At 40.1% G+C, this 16,844-nt stretch overlaps 1 protein-coding gene across 1 annotated transcript in view; it reads right to left on the bottom strand.

The window, feature by feature from the left end:
* Positions 1-16,844, bottom strand: part of dst (dystonin) — a 116,637-nt gene that overhangs the window by 86,051 nt on the left and 13,742 nt on the right. The window contains exons 5-6 of the mRNA XM_078288672.1: positions 7,035-7,096; positions 3,961-4,050 (exon numbers count right to left, since the gene is read on the bottom strand). Of these exons, the coding sequence (XP_078144798.1) occupies positions 3,961-4,050; positions 7,035-7,096 (152 nt within the window). The remainder of the gene's footprint in view (positions 1-3,960; positions 4,051-7,034; positions 7,097-16,844) is intronic.

Below are 16,844 nucleotides of genomic sequence, written 5' to 3'. Positions count from 1 at the left end.
AGGCAAAGAGAAAACTCTACCCAAAACAAGAGCAGCCATTGCTACAAATCCATTCAAAATCTGAGCACATTGTACATATACCAGAACATTTTTCACCATTTCCAGCTAAAGAATATTCTCATGAAAATATAAAAACAAATCCAGTGACCCTGCTAGAACACTCATTCCAATATGTGCTTACTAACAAAGGTGCACGTATAATTCATTCACATCTTTCAATTAGCTGTGATGCAAACGCTGAACTTGAATCTCAAACACAATGGCAGAGTGCCATTTAGGCGAGCGAGTAGCCAACCCCTCGTGGCAAACGCACGTGGACAGTGAAGGGCCACAGCGTGAGGTAATGAGATGGAAAGTGCATTACAAGCCAAGACCCAGCAGCAGCAAGAGATTTGCGCTGCAGAAATTCTTGCATTCGGCCATCGCTCTCAGTTGACCGTAAGAAGACGCAGAGGAATCCTGTTCATCTCACCGGCAGAGCAACAACATCCACTGAGCCCGTCTCCTACAGCTCTCACTCAGTGCATCTCATTCACTCATGAAGCCTACTTGGTGTGTTTAGCAAAAAATAAAACAAAAGTAGCGGATGAAAAATGTCCTGATGTTCACATAGGTTCGGAGTGGTTTGACTGTATGGCTCAATGATGCGCAAAGCTATTGAAATGGATATAAAGACCCAAGCTGTATGGCTACATTTTTCAGAATTACAAAAAGTTGTGTTTTTCATGTGATTGTCATTCATTTTATTTCATATATGCAATGCCCCTGTAAGTACAATATGCCAGATCATCTTTAAATTAGGTTTTACAGTGAGCTGTTGTCTTTTGCTCTTTTTTTAATCACATGCACAACAAGAAAATGTGAGCATGAACATGCCTGGGTCTTTGGATCTCTGCACATTTCTATAGCATCATCAATATCATCCAGCAATTCTAAGCAACGATTCTGACATTATTCCCTGCTGAACAACAGTGGCACTATGCAACATAGTGTTGCATAGAAATTTTAGAAAGCATAAGAGTTGGCAAAAAGGAACCATATAACCACATAGAAGGACTACAACATTTTCTACAATTACTTAAGACTACATTAAGAAAATCCTACGGTGGGATTGTTGCTACAGTCCTGTTAATGACCACAGCACGCTCTGCATTAGTTTGTTACAAGGGGGTGGAGGGCGAGCCACACCTACCCCCTTATCATCATCCAACGTGTCTCCATGCCGCTCAACCGCACATGCTTCTGTCGCACTCACCAACCGCAAAGTCTTCAGAAAATCACGCTCCCTTGGCTTATCGCAGGAAAGGTAAACACATGGGGAAGAAAGGAAGACATGGACACACAGTGGCAAAATCAAAGGAGGATAGACAATGAGCAGAAACAAATCATAGAGAGGAGAACAGAAGAGGAGGCAAGTAGAGGGGAGACAGGATGTAAACAAAAAGTAGACAGCTGCTCTGAGGATGAAAGTTAGTGGGGCTACTTGCTGGAGCTCCTCACAAGTTGGAGGAAAACATGCAACTCAAATAGTTTAGTACATCACAGCAGGATGACATGACAATCAGCCGGGACTGAACTCATATCAACATGAGTTATATCATCAACAGGATGACATGTCAACAGAGCAATGGAGTAACACTGCCAATAGCCTGCTGAATAACGCACAGCACTTTAGGCCGAAGTACCTCAGCTACACACACAGTGATACAATACAGTACAGTCTGATACAGTGATATAATACACTGAAAGGTGTCCAGCTATACAAAGAGTCTCCATGATGCCTCCATGAATGAAGTCAAATTGGCCTCCACTTAATTAATTTTACAATGTATGAATCCCATGATGACACAGCCACTTACCAAAGATAAAAAATCATGACTGTTCACTATCTTTTGTTGAGGTAAAATGTTATTTTGGGCATTGTTCACTGCTAACATTTAGTAAGGTACTCCATTTAAACCTGCCAATTTTTTATGATGGCTTGCCAACTGCACATGGTGCTTCTGGAAGCTATTAGCAAATAGGTTCCTGCTAGCTGTGTTTTGTTATTAAAATAATAGAATTGGCTCCATATACCAATTACATTATTATATGAAAATGGACCCTTAAATACATATAGTCAAATAATGGAATCATTTGTTACCAAATGGGTTCCTAGACATTTCTGTTAATGAATTTCATTGACATTTCCATGACAATTGCATGACCTATAGCACAATTTACATGAGCATTATTTGTCAGTGCCTATTTTTTTTATTGCCACATTTTTGTGTTTAATAGCTGTTTGAAAGTCCTAAGTGTTGTGTTGGCAAGCTACAATTATAATACAACAAGGAGAATTTATTATCATTCATTCATTATTATCTCAAAATGTATCTGGATCGAGCTTGACGGTAAACACACAACCAGTGGAAAAATAGCACTACAAACAAATTCCCATGAAAGGTTTTGATAGTTTATCATTTCCATACTTTTCTAGGCCTGAACATCTCTTAACAATCTGATCACTCCAGCACACCTAGCCATGCTCAAAGAAAATATTCCTTGTAACTATAAATATTACAACATCGCTGATAAAATTTTACAAAATCAATATAAATAATTAAAAATAATAAAAATAAAAATATTTTTTTCATGTTGGAGCACCATGCTATGTGCCGAATGCAGTAATGTTTGTCCTTTGAGGGTCTGCAGTTCAAAAAGGACAGTCTCATGACCAGCAGATATCTGACATGAATTTCATGAACAGCTTCTTTAGCAACTGCTCATGTTATTGTAGTTCAAATTAACTTCTACAGAGCTGACAAGTAGGTCTCTAGGCCAACAACCTGGTTATTCCTGCTTGTAAAAAAACAATATATTGCATTGTTACTGGGAAATTTTGATGATAAGCTACTGACTTAAATGTAATAGCTTGCTCTGTATTCTTGTAGCCTATATGATATATTTCAGGCTACTAGTTTGAATAAATGAATGAATAACACTTTCTGTTCCTTATTTCAAAGGTAGTCCTAGTTAGTGAGTTAAATAAGTTGGTTAGCAAGTTAACTATTGTCAGGACTTATTATGGGTTGCTACAGAGCTAGTTGGAGACTCAACTATCTTACCATCCTGCTAATTTTCCCCTGATATGTTTACATTATGTTGATGAAAAAATACACAATAACCTCTTGTGGGTAACCACTGTATAATCACAATATTTGAGTCTGTCGCCATATTAGTGAAACTAATGCAACTTGGCACAAGCGCTTCATTCCTGACTGGATAATTGTAATGGCAATAACAACAGTAAAGTAAATCTTGCTTTAATCTAGCAGACACACCAAACACAACACATCAAAGTGACGAGTAAATCATTCAATTTAATAGTTATCCCAGAATGGAAAAGGAAAAAGAAACCAAAACAGTAAATAGGCTTGATGATTTTGGAAACTTGCACGCCATTAACATAAAGGATATCAAGTAGTAAAAAATAGTTCTGGTTTTCCACTTCATTTCTATTTTGGGAGATGTAAAATCACAGTAAATATCTTGGCCTCATTACAGACTTTCAAATCCCAAGATGCTGCTACCCTCTAAAAGGCGTAGTTATAGGTGGGGAGAGGGCAGTGAATCAATTATGCATAGGTGTGACAGATTGCTATACAGGAATCACAGGAATAGATTTCTCACATTCTTTAGTGTCGTAAAAAAAAGTGGAGTCACTAATTGAGTAGATGTCTGGTGTTTCTTTACAGCAATTTTTGAGAGTTTGAGATTTCTTAGACCCATCTCCAGGGAAATTGCTCCAATCAAGCAATCAAGAATATCATTTTAGAGATGTACTGTGATTCCATAAATAATAAAAACCCCATGTTTGTCTTTCATAATAATAATAAATCTGTTTTGGGTTCTTTTCCCTTTAAGTGAAACTGACCATGAAGATTATATAGGAATAAAAAAGTATCACGTTAAACTCACCAATGTGTCTCCAGACAAGACCTCCAGCAGTGAGATCAAGTTATGTCCATCTCGTAAATCTTCATACAGGTCATTTATATGCTTCCGTACCTGTGGACATGGAGGAGGAAGCAAAATGTAAGCCAGCTGCAGAAATCAGATTGTTATTACACAACTATTTAGTGATGATCATAACAAATACAGTGGTACTACTACATGTCATCAAAAATTATGTTGTTTTGAAATCTAATAATATATTTCCTGACATACTGTATATAAATAAAATGACTTATGTTTCCAACAATTACAATCTCAATATGTAGCTCCAATGAACAGATTTAAGGGGAATGTTTAATATAAGCAAAAAATTATCCCCAAGTACACTTAAGTACAGATTTAATGTTCTGAAACACAGTTGACCCCTCATATTTCCTGTATGCAAGTCACCTAACCCTGTCTTAGCCTTACTATCACTCAGTTATAGTCTTTGATGTTTCTTCCTCATGCTATTAAAGATGGGCAGGTACACCTGTAAATACCTGTTCAAACAACTGTGTCAGAAAACCTGAGACCTGACAACTGTACTAACATGCTTATAACAGCACATTGAACACATTGCTGCATTAGAAACATAGATGTAGATGCATACTGCTCTATCTAGGTAGTTTTGATGGGCTTGGGGAGAAATGTGGGCTTTTAAAGAGCGGGTTCGTTTCCGTTTTGTTTTACACACTCCTCTCTAAACTACAAAGAATGGAGCATAAATCACTCTGAGCATATGGTCGCGACACCTTCTCTATGGCCCACTAAGCACTTGAGCCAGGCACTTAACAACTCCACTCCGAGGCTTTCTCCTTCCAGCAGGCCCTCCTCTCCTTCCTGTCCTGAATACCGCGCCTCTGAAATCACCCTGCTGCCTACTGACCTGCTTTCACACAGGCCTCTCAGCCTCTCTGTAATCCCAGCTAGTGGACACAGCTGTGGAGCCAAAATAGACCCGCACCCTTATGTTATTGGGTCAGCCAAACAGATCCCCCACTATTACTCAGCACCTCCGACTCCTGATGGACAGTGTCAGAGAGTACGAGGCCTGCTGACCCGGACCCAACCATAAGATGAGTTAAAGAGGCCGTGGTACTCATTCATTTGAAATTTGGCTGTCCAGCTTATAAGAAATTAAACAAAAAAACAAAAATAACAGCATGTTTAATAGTCAATTGTCATGAATGCTAATGGTCCAATTAAAACATCATCGCAAAATTATAAGTTTAATTGTATCAGACAACTACAGCATACAGTGGGTCATACTTTTAATACATGAGATTATACTGTTGCTGTAATTCTCTAAAGTTTAATAAGAAAATATCTGCCAAGGGTGTGAGTTAAGTTTACATACTGCTTTTTTTAAATAATCTTCCCTCTTGAAAGAGACAATGTTATTTGTTTTAAAAAAAAAAGTTGATGAAATGAATGTAATTGAGGTGAAATTATTAGGTAGAGTTTTCTTTTTACTTGTTTAGATAAAAAGAGAAATAAGAATTTCCCAATGAGTTAAAGGACTTCACCAACATTTTGGGAGTTTGGCCAGTTGGTCACCTTACCCAATATGTGATGAGAGGATTGGCACCAAAATCATCTCTGTGTCTAGGTAGTTCTCTCTGGTGTGCATGCTAACTAGCATACAGTATGTTAAATAATGATAGGTGATTAACATGAGACAACGAGAGCTTGTAGCAGTGCTAAGGCTGGATGTTTTGCTAATTTTAATGACACGCATCTAAACCTGCCAGGCTTGTTTAGAGGACTGGCAAAATAGACATAAAAATCAACAAAAAGAATGTACTTTCAATGGAAGATTTCTCTTCCCGCGAAACTTCCAGTGTAGCTTGTTTTGTTTACACAGGAAGTGAGCAAAGTTAGCCAGAAAGCGGAAGTTTTTGCGCTGTTGATTCATACTGCACTTCACTAATGATGAAGATTCAGATTTGTTTTGAGACGTTATGACTGTGCAGGCCATAGAATAAAAAACAATACCAACTTTTGATTACTAAAAGGTCTATCTTCATACTTTGGAAAATGCTAGTCGCCTACAATTACTTAACATACTGTACACTGCAGTGGGCAGAGCCATCTACCAGAGGCGCAGAGATGACTCTGGTACCAATCCTCTTGTCAGATACTGGGTAAGGTCACAATAGGTCAAACTCCCAAAAAGTTGCTGTTGTCCTTTTGCTGCTAATGCGGCAAAATGCGTCCCTGACCATCTCCAGGGGTGATTTGGGCGATCGGATTACAATCCATCCTCAGTGTGTCTTGGGTGCATTTACATCTGTATTTTCATGTGGTTAACCACTATCCAATTACAATCTGATCACCCAAGACGCATATTAATACCAAGTGTAAAGGGGGTCTAAGACTGATACACTTGTTGAAAACTATTATTTCCTGTTATGTTATATCACAGGATTATATGTTTACATGTTACATAACAAAAAGGAGAGTATTTTCATTGACAAAATATTGATTAATATACCACTGATGCCTGCAAAATCTAAAATAAAGCATTAGGCTACATATTATTTGCAGGTAGTGATTCATTTGAGATGAGATGAGACATGTAGATACTTGTTGATCCACCAAGTTGTTCCCCTAATTCCACGGACAGATGAAACACTACATTAAGTGATTCAAATTCCTGAGTCAACAAAAGACAACCTGTTACTGGCTCAGTGCACCAGCACAAGTCGTGTTGAATGAGTTCTAGCAATCTATAATAATATGTGAGATTGCTTGCATGTTAGGACCCAACATGAATAGTGGTAATTGTTTTCACTGCCAACACCTCTCCAGCAGATTGTTTATTGTAGAAGAAAATTGGAAGAAAAGTATTAAGGCCAAAAAACAGATCTATGCCTTAGGCTTCCTCTGTGTTTTATAGAAATATAGTGTAGTTACCATATAAACACATGGGACATACTGACAAAAATAAAGGAGATTATTTGATTCAATTATTTCAAGTTCTAACACTTTAAATTCCATATGATAACAGACAGACAAACACTGGCAAACATTAAGTATCATGCATTAGTTCTTACCTTCAGTAGATGCTGATTTATCCATTTTGTGAATGTCTTTTTCTGCACTCTGTCTCTTTCATCTGAAGGAAAGAGAGAGAAAAAAAAAGATTTCTAGTGGAGTTCTTTCACATTATGGAGCCATCATCACCATAGAGGTGTTTGGGCAAAACAAGATCTCGTTTGAAGAAAGCTGTCATCAGACCAACCTTATTTCTTTTCAGCACTGCATGCGCCTATTAATTAGACTATTATGTTGCATTATGTTTAATGATAACTGAGAACAGACTTAAATGCAGACTGCTTAATTTACACTCTGCCATGTTCAACCGAGAAAGTGTCTCACAAGATGCAAGAAATACAAGAAGTACAGCAGTCTGTGCAAAAGGCCAGTGTGCAACTTCTTTAACCTTCCTCCCAAACATTTTATATTGTGCAAATATGCTGCTCACATGCACTTATAAAGGGTCTAGATCACACAGTAGATTGTTCAATGCACATAACCTCTCTTACAGTACTTTCTATTCATTACTGTATAACTGTTACTCCCTCCCACCCACAAAATATTTGATGTTATTTTTGGATTTATAGTTTCCGTGACTGTCATGTAAAAGAAAGAGCACATATGAACGCCCCAAATCCCAGTGACTGAAAAGAAGGATGTCATTTCCCAGAGATGGAGTTGGCATTGCTCTGCGCTGCATACTGTTGACCACATTATTTTTTGTTTCTCATATCCATGGCAACCAGACCGCCTGCTTCCCAGCAGCCAGAGCCATGCGTGAGTCCGGGGTAACTGCACTTTATGATCAGCATTTTAAACAACTTGCATTTCTGCCTTTTTCTGTTTCTTCAAGCTGTTTCTCTGTCTCCTGTGACACAGTTCCAGGCCAGCCACCTCTGTGCCGTGCCTCATTTCACTGACTGAAGATCTGCCTGATAGAAACCCTCTAAGCTATGTCACTGTGCACCCAAAAATTCACATGCGCTGTTGCACTGTCGGTCACATTAGAAACAAGCACAGTCGATGCCACTGCTTACTGGGTCACGTTTACCCCACTGTTGATCACAACAACAGCAACACGATGGAAGACAATCAGTATTTTCCTGGACTTTGGCACCACAACACAAACAACACAGATAACCTCCTTCCTTTTGTAATCATCAATGCGGATTACGCAATAAGAACATTTTGAGAGTGCCTACTATTAGTAAGTAGCAAGCACAGGCATGACTAATCTGAGCTGGAAATGGCAAGAAGCACAGAGAGGAATACTGACCCATGCAGCACATTAAAGTCACCAGGTGAGCTCTGTGCTCCCTCTCGGTCTTAAGCAGGTGCCACATCCTCCTCACTAGCTCCTGAGGGCTGTCCAGAGGTTGAGAGTGGGAGTCGCGGTCCTCGTGGTCCAGATAGAGGGATGACATGTTGATAAGCCCCTGCAGTTAGTGAGGAAGCAGCAACAGACTCCCTCTCCTTGCCTGCCTGCCTGCCTGCCCGCCTCTAGGGCAGCCGCGACTCCCTTTCTCATCAAGCATCCAGAACGAGTCCTGTCAGGTTTTCCATGGCTACTCAGTATTTGGAGTTTCCACGCTGTTCGGTGTTTATCTAGCAGCAGCGCTCACAGCCACAGGAGAAAATAAAGTTTGTTCGGAAAAGAAGCACGGTTCCTTGTTCAGGATGATTCAAACTTAATCAGGCAGGGTATGGGCCCGTTTATTTAAGCAACCACAAGTTGGGAGCAACAGAATGTGTGATGACAGCACCAGACACTCGATCGCTGAAATATCTTATCAAATATATCTTGAGCAATACAAACAGGTTCAACCATAAACCTTCATTTTCTATGCTGCAAAAGTGTTCAGATAATCATCTTCTCTATTGAGCAGCTGCCAAGACTCGCCACAATACTCACATAAGCAGAAAAACACGAAAACATATCCAGGCAAATACTCTATTCATCCTAACAATCACCACCCTTCATGATACAACATGAAAAATGGCAATTAAGCCTAGTAATCTTTTCATGCAAGTTCTTCAGCTAAGACTCGTGCATTTTTTGAGCTTAATTTAACATCAGAACTGACAATGCACCATTCCTATTACATAGGACAGGTGTAAAAATGAAAGTAAGACAGGTGTAAAAATGAAAGTAAGACAGGTGTAAAAATGAAAGCGTTCTTGCCCTAAGATGTGAAACTTCAGTCAGGCAGAAATCAGTGTAAAAGCCAGACTTTATCACTGTGAATTCAGGATACAGCAATATCCATTTTCAAGGCTCAAGGTTCCCACAAAGTGACAAATGGCCCATGAGAAAACTAGTCACAGCTTCACGAGGCACAGAAGTGAACCTACTCTCAGTGGAGATGTTAGTGCTGAAGTGTAATATAAAATACAAACTCAACTTTCAACAGGATACATGACAATATTTTGATTACGGATGGTCTTAAAGGTTGTCATATAAAAAAGCTAATGGTGGTCATTCCTACATAGGTGCTTGAATTATCATAAAACGTGGAACACAGACATTTCCAGCGTAATGGAGGCACCTCAAGGGCTTTGTCACTCTACTCTCTACAGATTCCTACATTTAGTTCATCTAAAAATAGTGAATGTGTAAAAGCTGCAGAGAATTGAAAACTGGGTTGGGACTGAGAATTGTTTTGCATGATACACCCAGATCAAGAACAGAACATCAAGAACAGAACATCAGAAACACATCGGTATGCAACGGCCGACTTGGACTGAAACAAGCAAATATAATTTTTCAGTGGAAGAATCATAAGGGATAAAGAAAGCAGTCTGTCTTCATATCCCTAAGTGCAGTGCAGTGGCAGATCTTTCCCAGCAGTGCTGCTGTGTCATCCTCTTACGAGTCTTGATGCATCCGTCCCTGTGACACCGTCGTCATCTCCACAGCTGAATCACGCAGCTATAAAGCAGCGCTGGGCCGGCCTGCAGTAGGCTACCATTTTGGTTTATAAAGCCCACATTTGAGGCTCTTTACTGCATAATACATAAACCTCTCCTGATAAACTCATTAATATAGATTGGCTGAGGAAGTGTTCCGGGAAACTCTCCAGCTCAGAGCAAAGGACAAGCTGAAAAGACTGTATCATCACCCAGAGCTATTGGACATGTAGAGATTACAGGTGATTAAAGGTAATAGTCTCAGGTCAACATCAGCCAGTATAAAGTAGTGTGAAAACCACTTGTCCATGATTTTTGCCCTTCATCAAAAAGTGCATTAGTGCTAGCAGTGTAAATAGACATAACACTAAGGGAAGCTACATTTGAATATACACTGAAAATTTCTACATTTCTGTATTGTACTTCCCAACAACTAAGGAGGGGAGTTTAATAGTGTGGTGCCCTCTTGAGGACTTTGCAAGGATTAGCAATCATTTACACCTAGGCTTGATCTCAATCTATAAGACACGGAATTCTTTACTCATTCCAACATTAAATTAATGAACTACAGATGCAAACGTGCCTCAGCTCAACCGTAAAAACATTAGTCATAACATTATGACAGTTCCACAGCGAACCCAACATCCCCGCTTCCCTGACAATAAAAATGATGTCAGATCAAATATGACCATCAGCTGATCCCTCTGCTGCTGCACAGCTATGTCATCTTTATCAGTCACACTCCACTTATTACATCCAATAAATTCTGCGATATAGTGCTTGGACTTTCACACCGATTGACTATTTAACTTCTGATCTGATCCTCTTACTAAACTCTTGTCCACGCACAACATTATGATTGATCATTCATCTAAGAAATGCATATGAGTTTGTAGTGTCGAACTGTTACCGAAAATTTCTATAACACCAATATCTTTTCCCATTATTCCAATTTCTTCATAGGACTATCAAAATACAAATTGAAAAATTGTGATATAAAAGGAAATTAATGGAAGCCACACCTAAATTCCCCATTCAATTTCACTGGCAAGCCAAACTAATGACCCCATAAAGTTGATCCTGGCAGTCAACTGCACGTTCCACACAAAAACAATGTTGTAGCCAAAAATAATCCTTATCAACACAGAGGGTCTGAATAAAAAATTAGGCCTTTCTCACAAACAAATGAGGAGCGAGTGTGGAATTTAGGTTCAATCTTCAATTCTCTTTGACAGGCTTGAAGGGAAACTCCACATTCACATATATTTTCCTCATGATTTTGGACAGTTTGATGTAGATCTATTCCCATGAAAAAGCCTCTACAAAAGCTGGAAGCAAAGAGAGACAAAGCTCTCTTGTTGTTACTAAAAAGCAAATCCTGGAGCTGCACTACCAACAGTGAATGTGAGACAAACTGTTTTGGCAATGCAACTCCAGGTCATCTCTTGACTCAGTTGTTCAAATTCACAAACAATCATAGGAAAAGCATGTGAATTCTATTTAGTGGTGTTTTTTCTTGCTTTAAATTTATGCGGTTAGATGATGTTTAGACACAGTGAATATCCACCAAAAGGTCCAGGCAGATTGCTTAGAAATGGCTTAAAATGTGTTAACCAACAGCTTTTGACCTTTATACTCAATGAGTTGATGTTTGAAGGATCACATCCAACGCCTGACTAACCAGCACTCTCTCACAAGTTTCATTTGAGGTTCTTTCTTACACAGACTTTTTAGGAGTTTGGCCCATTGGTCACCTTACCTAATATCTAACAAGAGGGTTGGCACCAAAATCATCTCTGTGTCTCCAGTAGACAGTTCTACTAACAAGCAAATCAACACTGAGTCACATAAGGAAGAAAATGCTCTCTATGGATTGAAACTTTCAAGCATGTTGCACTTCTGGCCATACCCCAGTCACTGACCTCAAAGCAGGTGTTTTGCATCAGCTGTCAAAGGAAAAACACCTGCTTTGGCATCACTGATATGAACCCATTAGTGTTGATTTGCTCTTTAATGTTTTAAACCTGGAGCACTGCCAAGAGAAACAAATTTGGCCATGAAACACTTAGATAAGCAGTTAAAATGGCAGCAATTAAGGGCTGCAGTGCTATACTGAGCAGATAGGCATGCTTGAGTGCACCGCCTTTTCCCACAGTAGCTTCCCCAGTAATGCATCAATCTAGAAGATTTACAGACTGGATTGTGGCCTGTGTATTCTTTGTCTACCCTGGTCAAGAGTCCAGCACAGTATTAACATGGACAGCCATAGAGCTCCTGAGACACTTATTTGTAGACCTCAGTGAAGCACATGTGCATGGCTATAAATAGCTACAACCCTAAACCATGCTGTCCCTGCAACTGCAGGCCACATAATATCTGTGCCATCAGGTGACATCCTTCATTTCCTTACACACAGAGACAATCAAAGGACATGCTTATGGAAGAGTTTAGGGTTTTTTATTTGTTTGCGATACGAGCTTAGAGTCTGTCTCATGGTCTGCCTCTCTGATTTCTGATTCTGACTCATCCATCCCGAGAGAAGCTTGCATTACGCTTCATGACATGTCGCCCAGGGTTGTATTTTTATACTCAAAAACTCAGCGATTTACACTGGTTGTACTTGTACTCAGTGAATGGCAGTGGCTGAACTGCTCCCAACAACACACGCTACCAGATGGAAAAGCAACCAGCAGTAGGACAGTTTATCTATAGCACTTCATACTAGTCTTTCACTAACTACTTTAACCACACTTTCACAGGCTGATTCGAATAGGAGAATGGATAAATGTCACAGGTTGCTTTCCCTGCATGTGTTGTAAGGCCAGTGTCTGGCACATGGGGGCCAGTGACACCCTTTGGCATGCAGCTACATCAGGATGCCTAAAATATCCTCACATTCAGAGCAGAGTACAGTCAAAAAGTCCTAGCAATCAAAATCCAGCTTGTGTAATCCTCTTGACCTCGCATGGCAGGGAAATCAAAATAAATCTAAAGACTGAACCGAAAAGCTCTCAACCTTCCTGCCTATCACAAGGACAAGCTAAACATTCTTGTTCAGCAGCTCTCTTCTCGCATCTCTAAGCCATTGTGTCACAACCAGCTCAGTAAGCAAAGGCATACGTACTTCAGTTGTGTTACGAGTACAAGCCCATATGTTGACGAGCAATAGCAGCGTCTTGGAAATACATTGTTGCCTTGATTGAAGTTAATATCTTACATGTTTGTTTGCATTACTCTGGTAGAATTGCAGTATTCTGACCCACAAAAACCCATAACACTGGATTAAATGCCAGTGTTGCCATTTTTGTAAGAAATTGGTTTGTTGCACCTCAAAGCAGCCTAAGGAATGGCCTCTTCTTCATCCTTAATGAGGGTTTTTGAGGTGTTTATGGCACATTTCCAGACAGACAACAGAGGCCCACTGGAGTGATGACTCAGCACAAAATGGCTACCATCTGGTATTGTCTTTTAACAGGCATTTTGGCAACTAAACATGAGGAAGCTGGATGAGAGGTAAACAAAAAGGCCAGCGAGACGACAAGGGGCAGACATTAGAGGGTGCATTTCTGTCATTCCTTGTAAGTGAGAATACTACAGTCGCAGTCTTCTCCTCAGGGTAGGGCAGCCTCTGAAGTATGTGACTGGAACAGCTCAGTGGTAGAAACAGGTTGCCAAGCCTTTCAAAGTGGCCTTTCCAGTCAGTCTCCAGGCTTAAAGCAGGCCCAACGCAAAGAGCAAAATGAGAAATCAGGCTGCAGCGTCTCAGCATCTCCACACAGATCTTGTCTACATCCTTTCTGCTGAGTGCTGCTGAGCAGAAGTAGGCAGAGTGTAGAAGATATATGAGCCACTGCTGCATGCAATTTTTGACATTCTCCTAAAGAAAAGAAATAAGAATAAAGAAAGAGACTGGAGGTTTGCATACAAAATACAATTCTGTACATCCTGAAGGAGATCTGCAGACCGAAACACTGACTTAATGCAGATACAATCAACTACATGGCAAGCCTCCAGTCAGCACTGACATTCTCCTCCTGCCAGTATTTTCCTCAGCTTTAACTGCAATGTCACACTGGGCAGCCATTCATGGTTTAAGCAACGCTACACACAGAAATGAAAGAATTATGTAATGGCATTAGTGGGAACTGGACAGGGAAATCCTGCCTGATTATACAGTGTGCAGTACAATCATGTGGTCACATTATTAATATTTATATTTTTAAGTTTCAGGGTTTTTTTCGCTTCATATTTTTCAGGTTGTTGAGTTGTAATATTCAATTCCATCTTGTGGGATAAGACTCAATATCCCACAAGTTGGAATATTGCAAGGCCCTTGATGAAATGACAGATGAAGGTGAGGCTGGCAAAGTGCCTTTGGGCATCAGCTATCATCACAAAGCCACTCAACAAAGTCAAGGAGAGGAAAGGAGGAAGTAGTAATGACAGCTAATGGGCACACACAAGCACACACACTCACACACACACACACACACACTCACACTCCAATAGTCTCCTCCATGTGTGCAGTCAACAGCTGCAATTGCCACGAGAGAGCATTTGTGCATGTGAGCATGAGGCAATCAGATTTCTTCCCCAGACTCTCACTCAGCTAATGGACAATCCTGGTCAAGACAAAGTAATCTTTTCATATAAATAAATGTCCATTCTCCTACTCTTGACACCGAAAGATTTAACACAATAGTGATTCAACCTATGCCCAGTTGATGAAAGCTTTTACATTTGTTACATTTGCTTCTTGTAAAACACCTGGTGCGGGTTGGTCTTTCCGGAGGTATAATCTTCTGGCACACGGGAAGTGATACATGTTATGTAACTGGAAGCAGCAACAACAGTTTGTTTGTAATAAATAGAAGAAGAACTGGGTAGTTAGCATGAGCAGTGATAGCCACCATGGCTGAACAGACAAAGAAAAGAGTGCCACCCACAGAAACTCAAACTGCATCAACAGAAAATCCACGGAAAAAGACGTCACTTCACTGGCCACACTGTTTGATTGACAGCTGATCTGTGGGAAGTGCAGTGCAGAAACACCACAACAATCAACACCAACCACAAGTGCTTGAAACATTTTCACTTTCTAGCATACACCTGGCATGAGCCAAACAACCACCAACATGGGCTACGCTGAGGACCCACAGTCAGTTACTTTCATTTACATTCTAGATCAAGTCCATGGATTTGTTTTTCTACCATAGTTCCACTGAGCATTTTCATGTTTGGTTCACTGGTGTGTCTTGAGCAGCTACAAAGACTAAAGGGGAACAGATACATGGAAACGACTTCACGAATTGGTCAGCTTTCAGGTGACACTTTCCTTGACGGGCCTGATTGCAAACTGGTCCCATTTATTTTCAACACTACTCCAGATTGGAATCAGCTTGGAAAAAGGAAAACTTTGATTGAGCCTGATTAGCCACCATGCATTAATAACAGTTAGTTAAATTAGCATTGTTTTGGCAATGGCATTTTGCACACACCACATCACACAAGTGATGATTTTATTACAATTTTACTTATAATGTAAGTAAGTATATTGTAAGTAAACCAAAACTGACAACCAACACCCACTCCTCTCTGATAAAGTGGGTGACACTGCAGGACAAACCCAAATATGAATCCTGCCATGTGGATGGGTTTCAGCTGCTGACTAGATCACTTACTGACAAGTGCTCTTTCTATTTTTTAGCATTTATGTCAGACATAAGGCAGTTCAGGACTGTATAAGGAGTGTATATATGTGTTTTGGGACTAGAGTTTTCATGATGTGAAGTAAAAAGAATAACAGATGGAATTGCTCATTTCCTGGCCTCCTAAGACACCGAGGGGAGAGGAAATCTGTTTCCTACTGCTGGTATGAGAGTGTTTCCCAGCATCTGCTGCTTTCTGGAGAGCAGGGTGGTGCTGGCCGGGCGGCTGAGCGATGGGGGTGGGACAGACACAGGATGATCTCATGTGCGAGCTGAGCAGAGCCAAGGAATGAGGTGCAGTTATGCTGGTCTTCCATCACCATGACAGCATATAAATACAACATTTGGACATACAATAGTGAGCAGGCATCGCACACACACACACACACACACATACACACAGATATTTGCAACTCCATGGAATTGGATTAAAGGCATATTTCATGTAGCTCTCTAATCAGAATCTAATTTAAATAGGCCTATTAATCAAATTTGTGCCATAAGATCAGTGCCAGTGCATCTCCAAATAGAAAATGTAGGAGTAAAACATGATTAAAAATGAAATCCACCACAGCAAAGGAGCTACACAGAAAACCAGTCTTAATTTGTGATGTGACCATTTTTAAATTTGATGTCAGTTTTAAATCAGAGAAATGACATAATTTCCTGACTGAAGACTATTGATAGAGCAGTAAAAAGCGTTATGAGAGCTGTGCTAGTTTGGATTACTCCGCCCATTTTAGATGAAGTCTATCAGTCAGATCAATGAAGGGCTTGGCCACAAGAACAACCCTGGATCAGTTTTCAGGAAATCTAATAGCGTATGCTTCAGCATAAGTATAGTGTACTCATTCACTGTTCTTTTTATTTTTTCTGTTTCCCATAAAACCCAGTCCAATTGACGGATGATTGTATAGCATGCTAATTACAGCAGAACTGACCAATCAAATATTCATATTTTAATTGCAGATATTAACTGTCATACTGATGTAAGCTGATGTAAGCTGATGCAGTTGTACACACGTTTCATAGGTTACAAACCTGCAGTATGAAATCTCAGTCGACCCAGAGGGAGCTGCGTTAACAGGTTCAAAGTGATACCTGTTAGCCTAAATTTGACTGCGGTACTACGGGGCACCAAGTTGACACATTAGAGTCGGGACCCGCTCCAACAATCTGATGCACTGAAATAGCCATTAGCACTTAAGATTT

This window comes from Centroberyx gerrardi, chromosome 15 (genome assembly GCF_048128805.1).
Source record: "Centroberyx gerrardi isolate f3 chromosome 15, fCenGer3.hap1.cur.20231027, whole genome shotgun sequence".
Taxonomy (NCBI): Eukaryota; Metazoa; Chordata; class Actinopteri; order Beryciformes; family Berycidae; genus Centroberyx; species Centroberyx gerrardi.
This window is presented reverse-complemented; position numbering and strand designations above follow the sequence as displayed.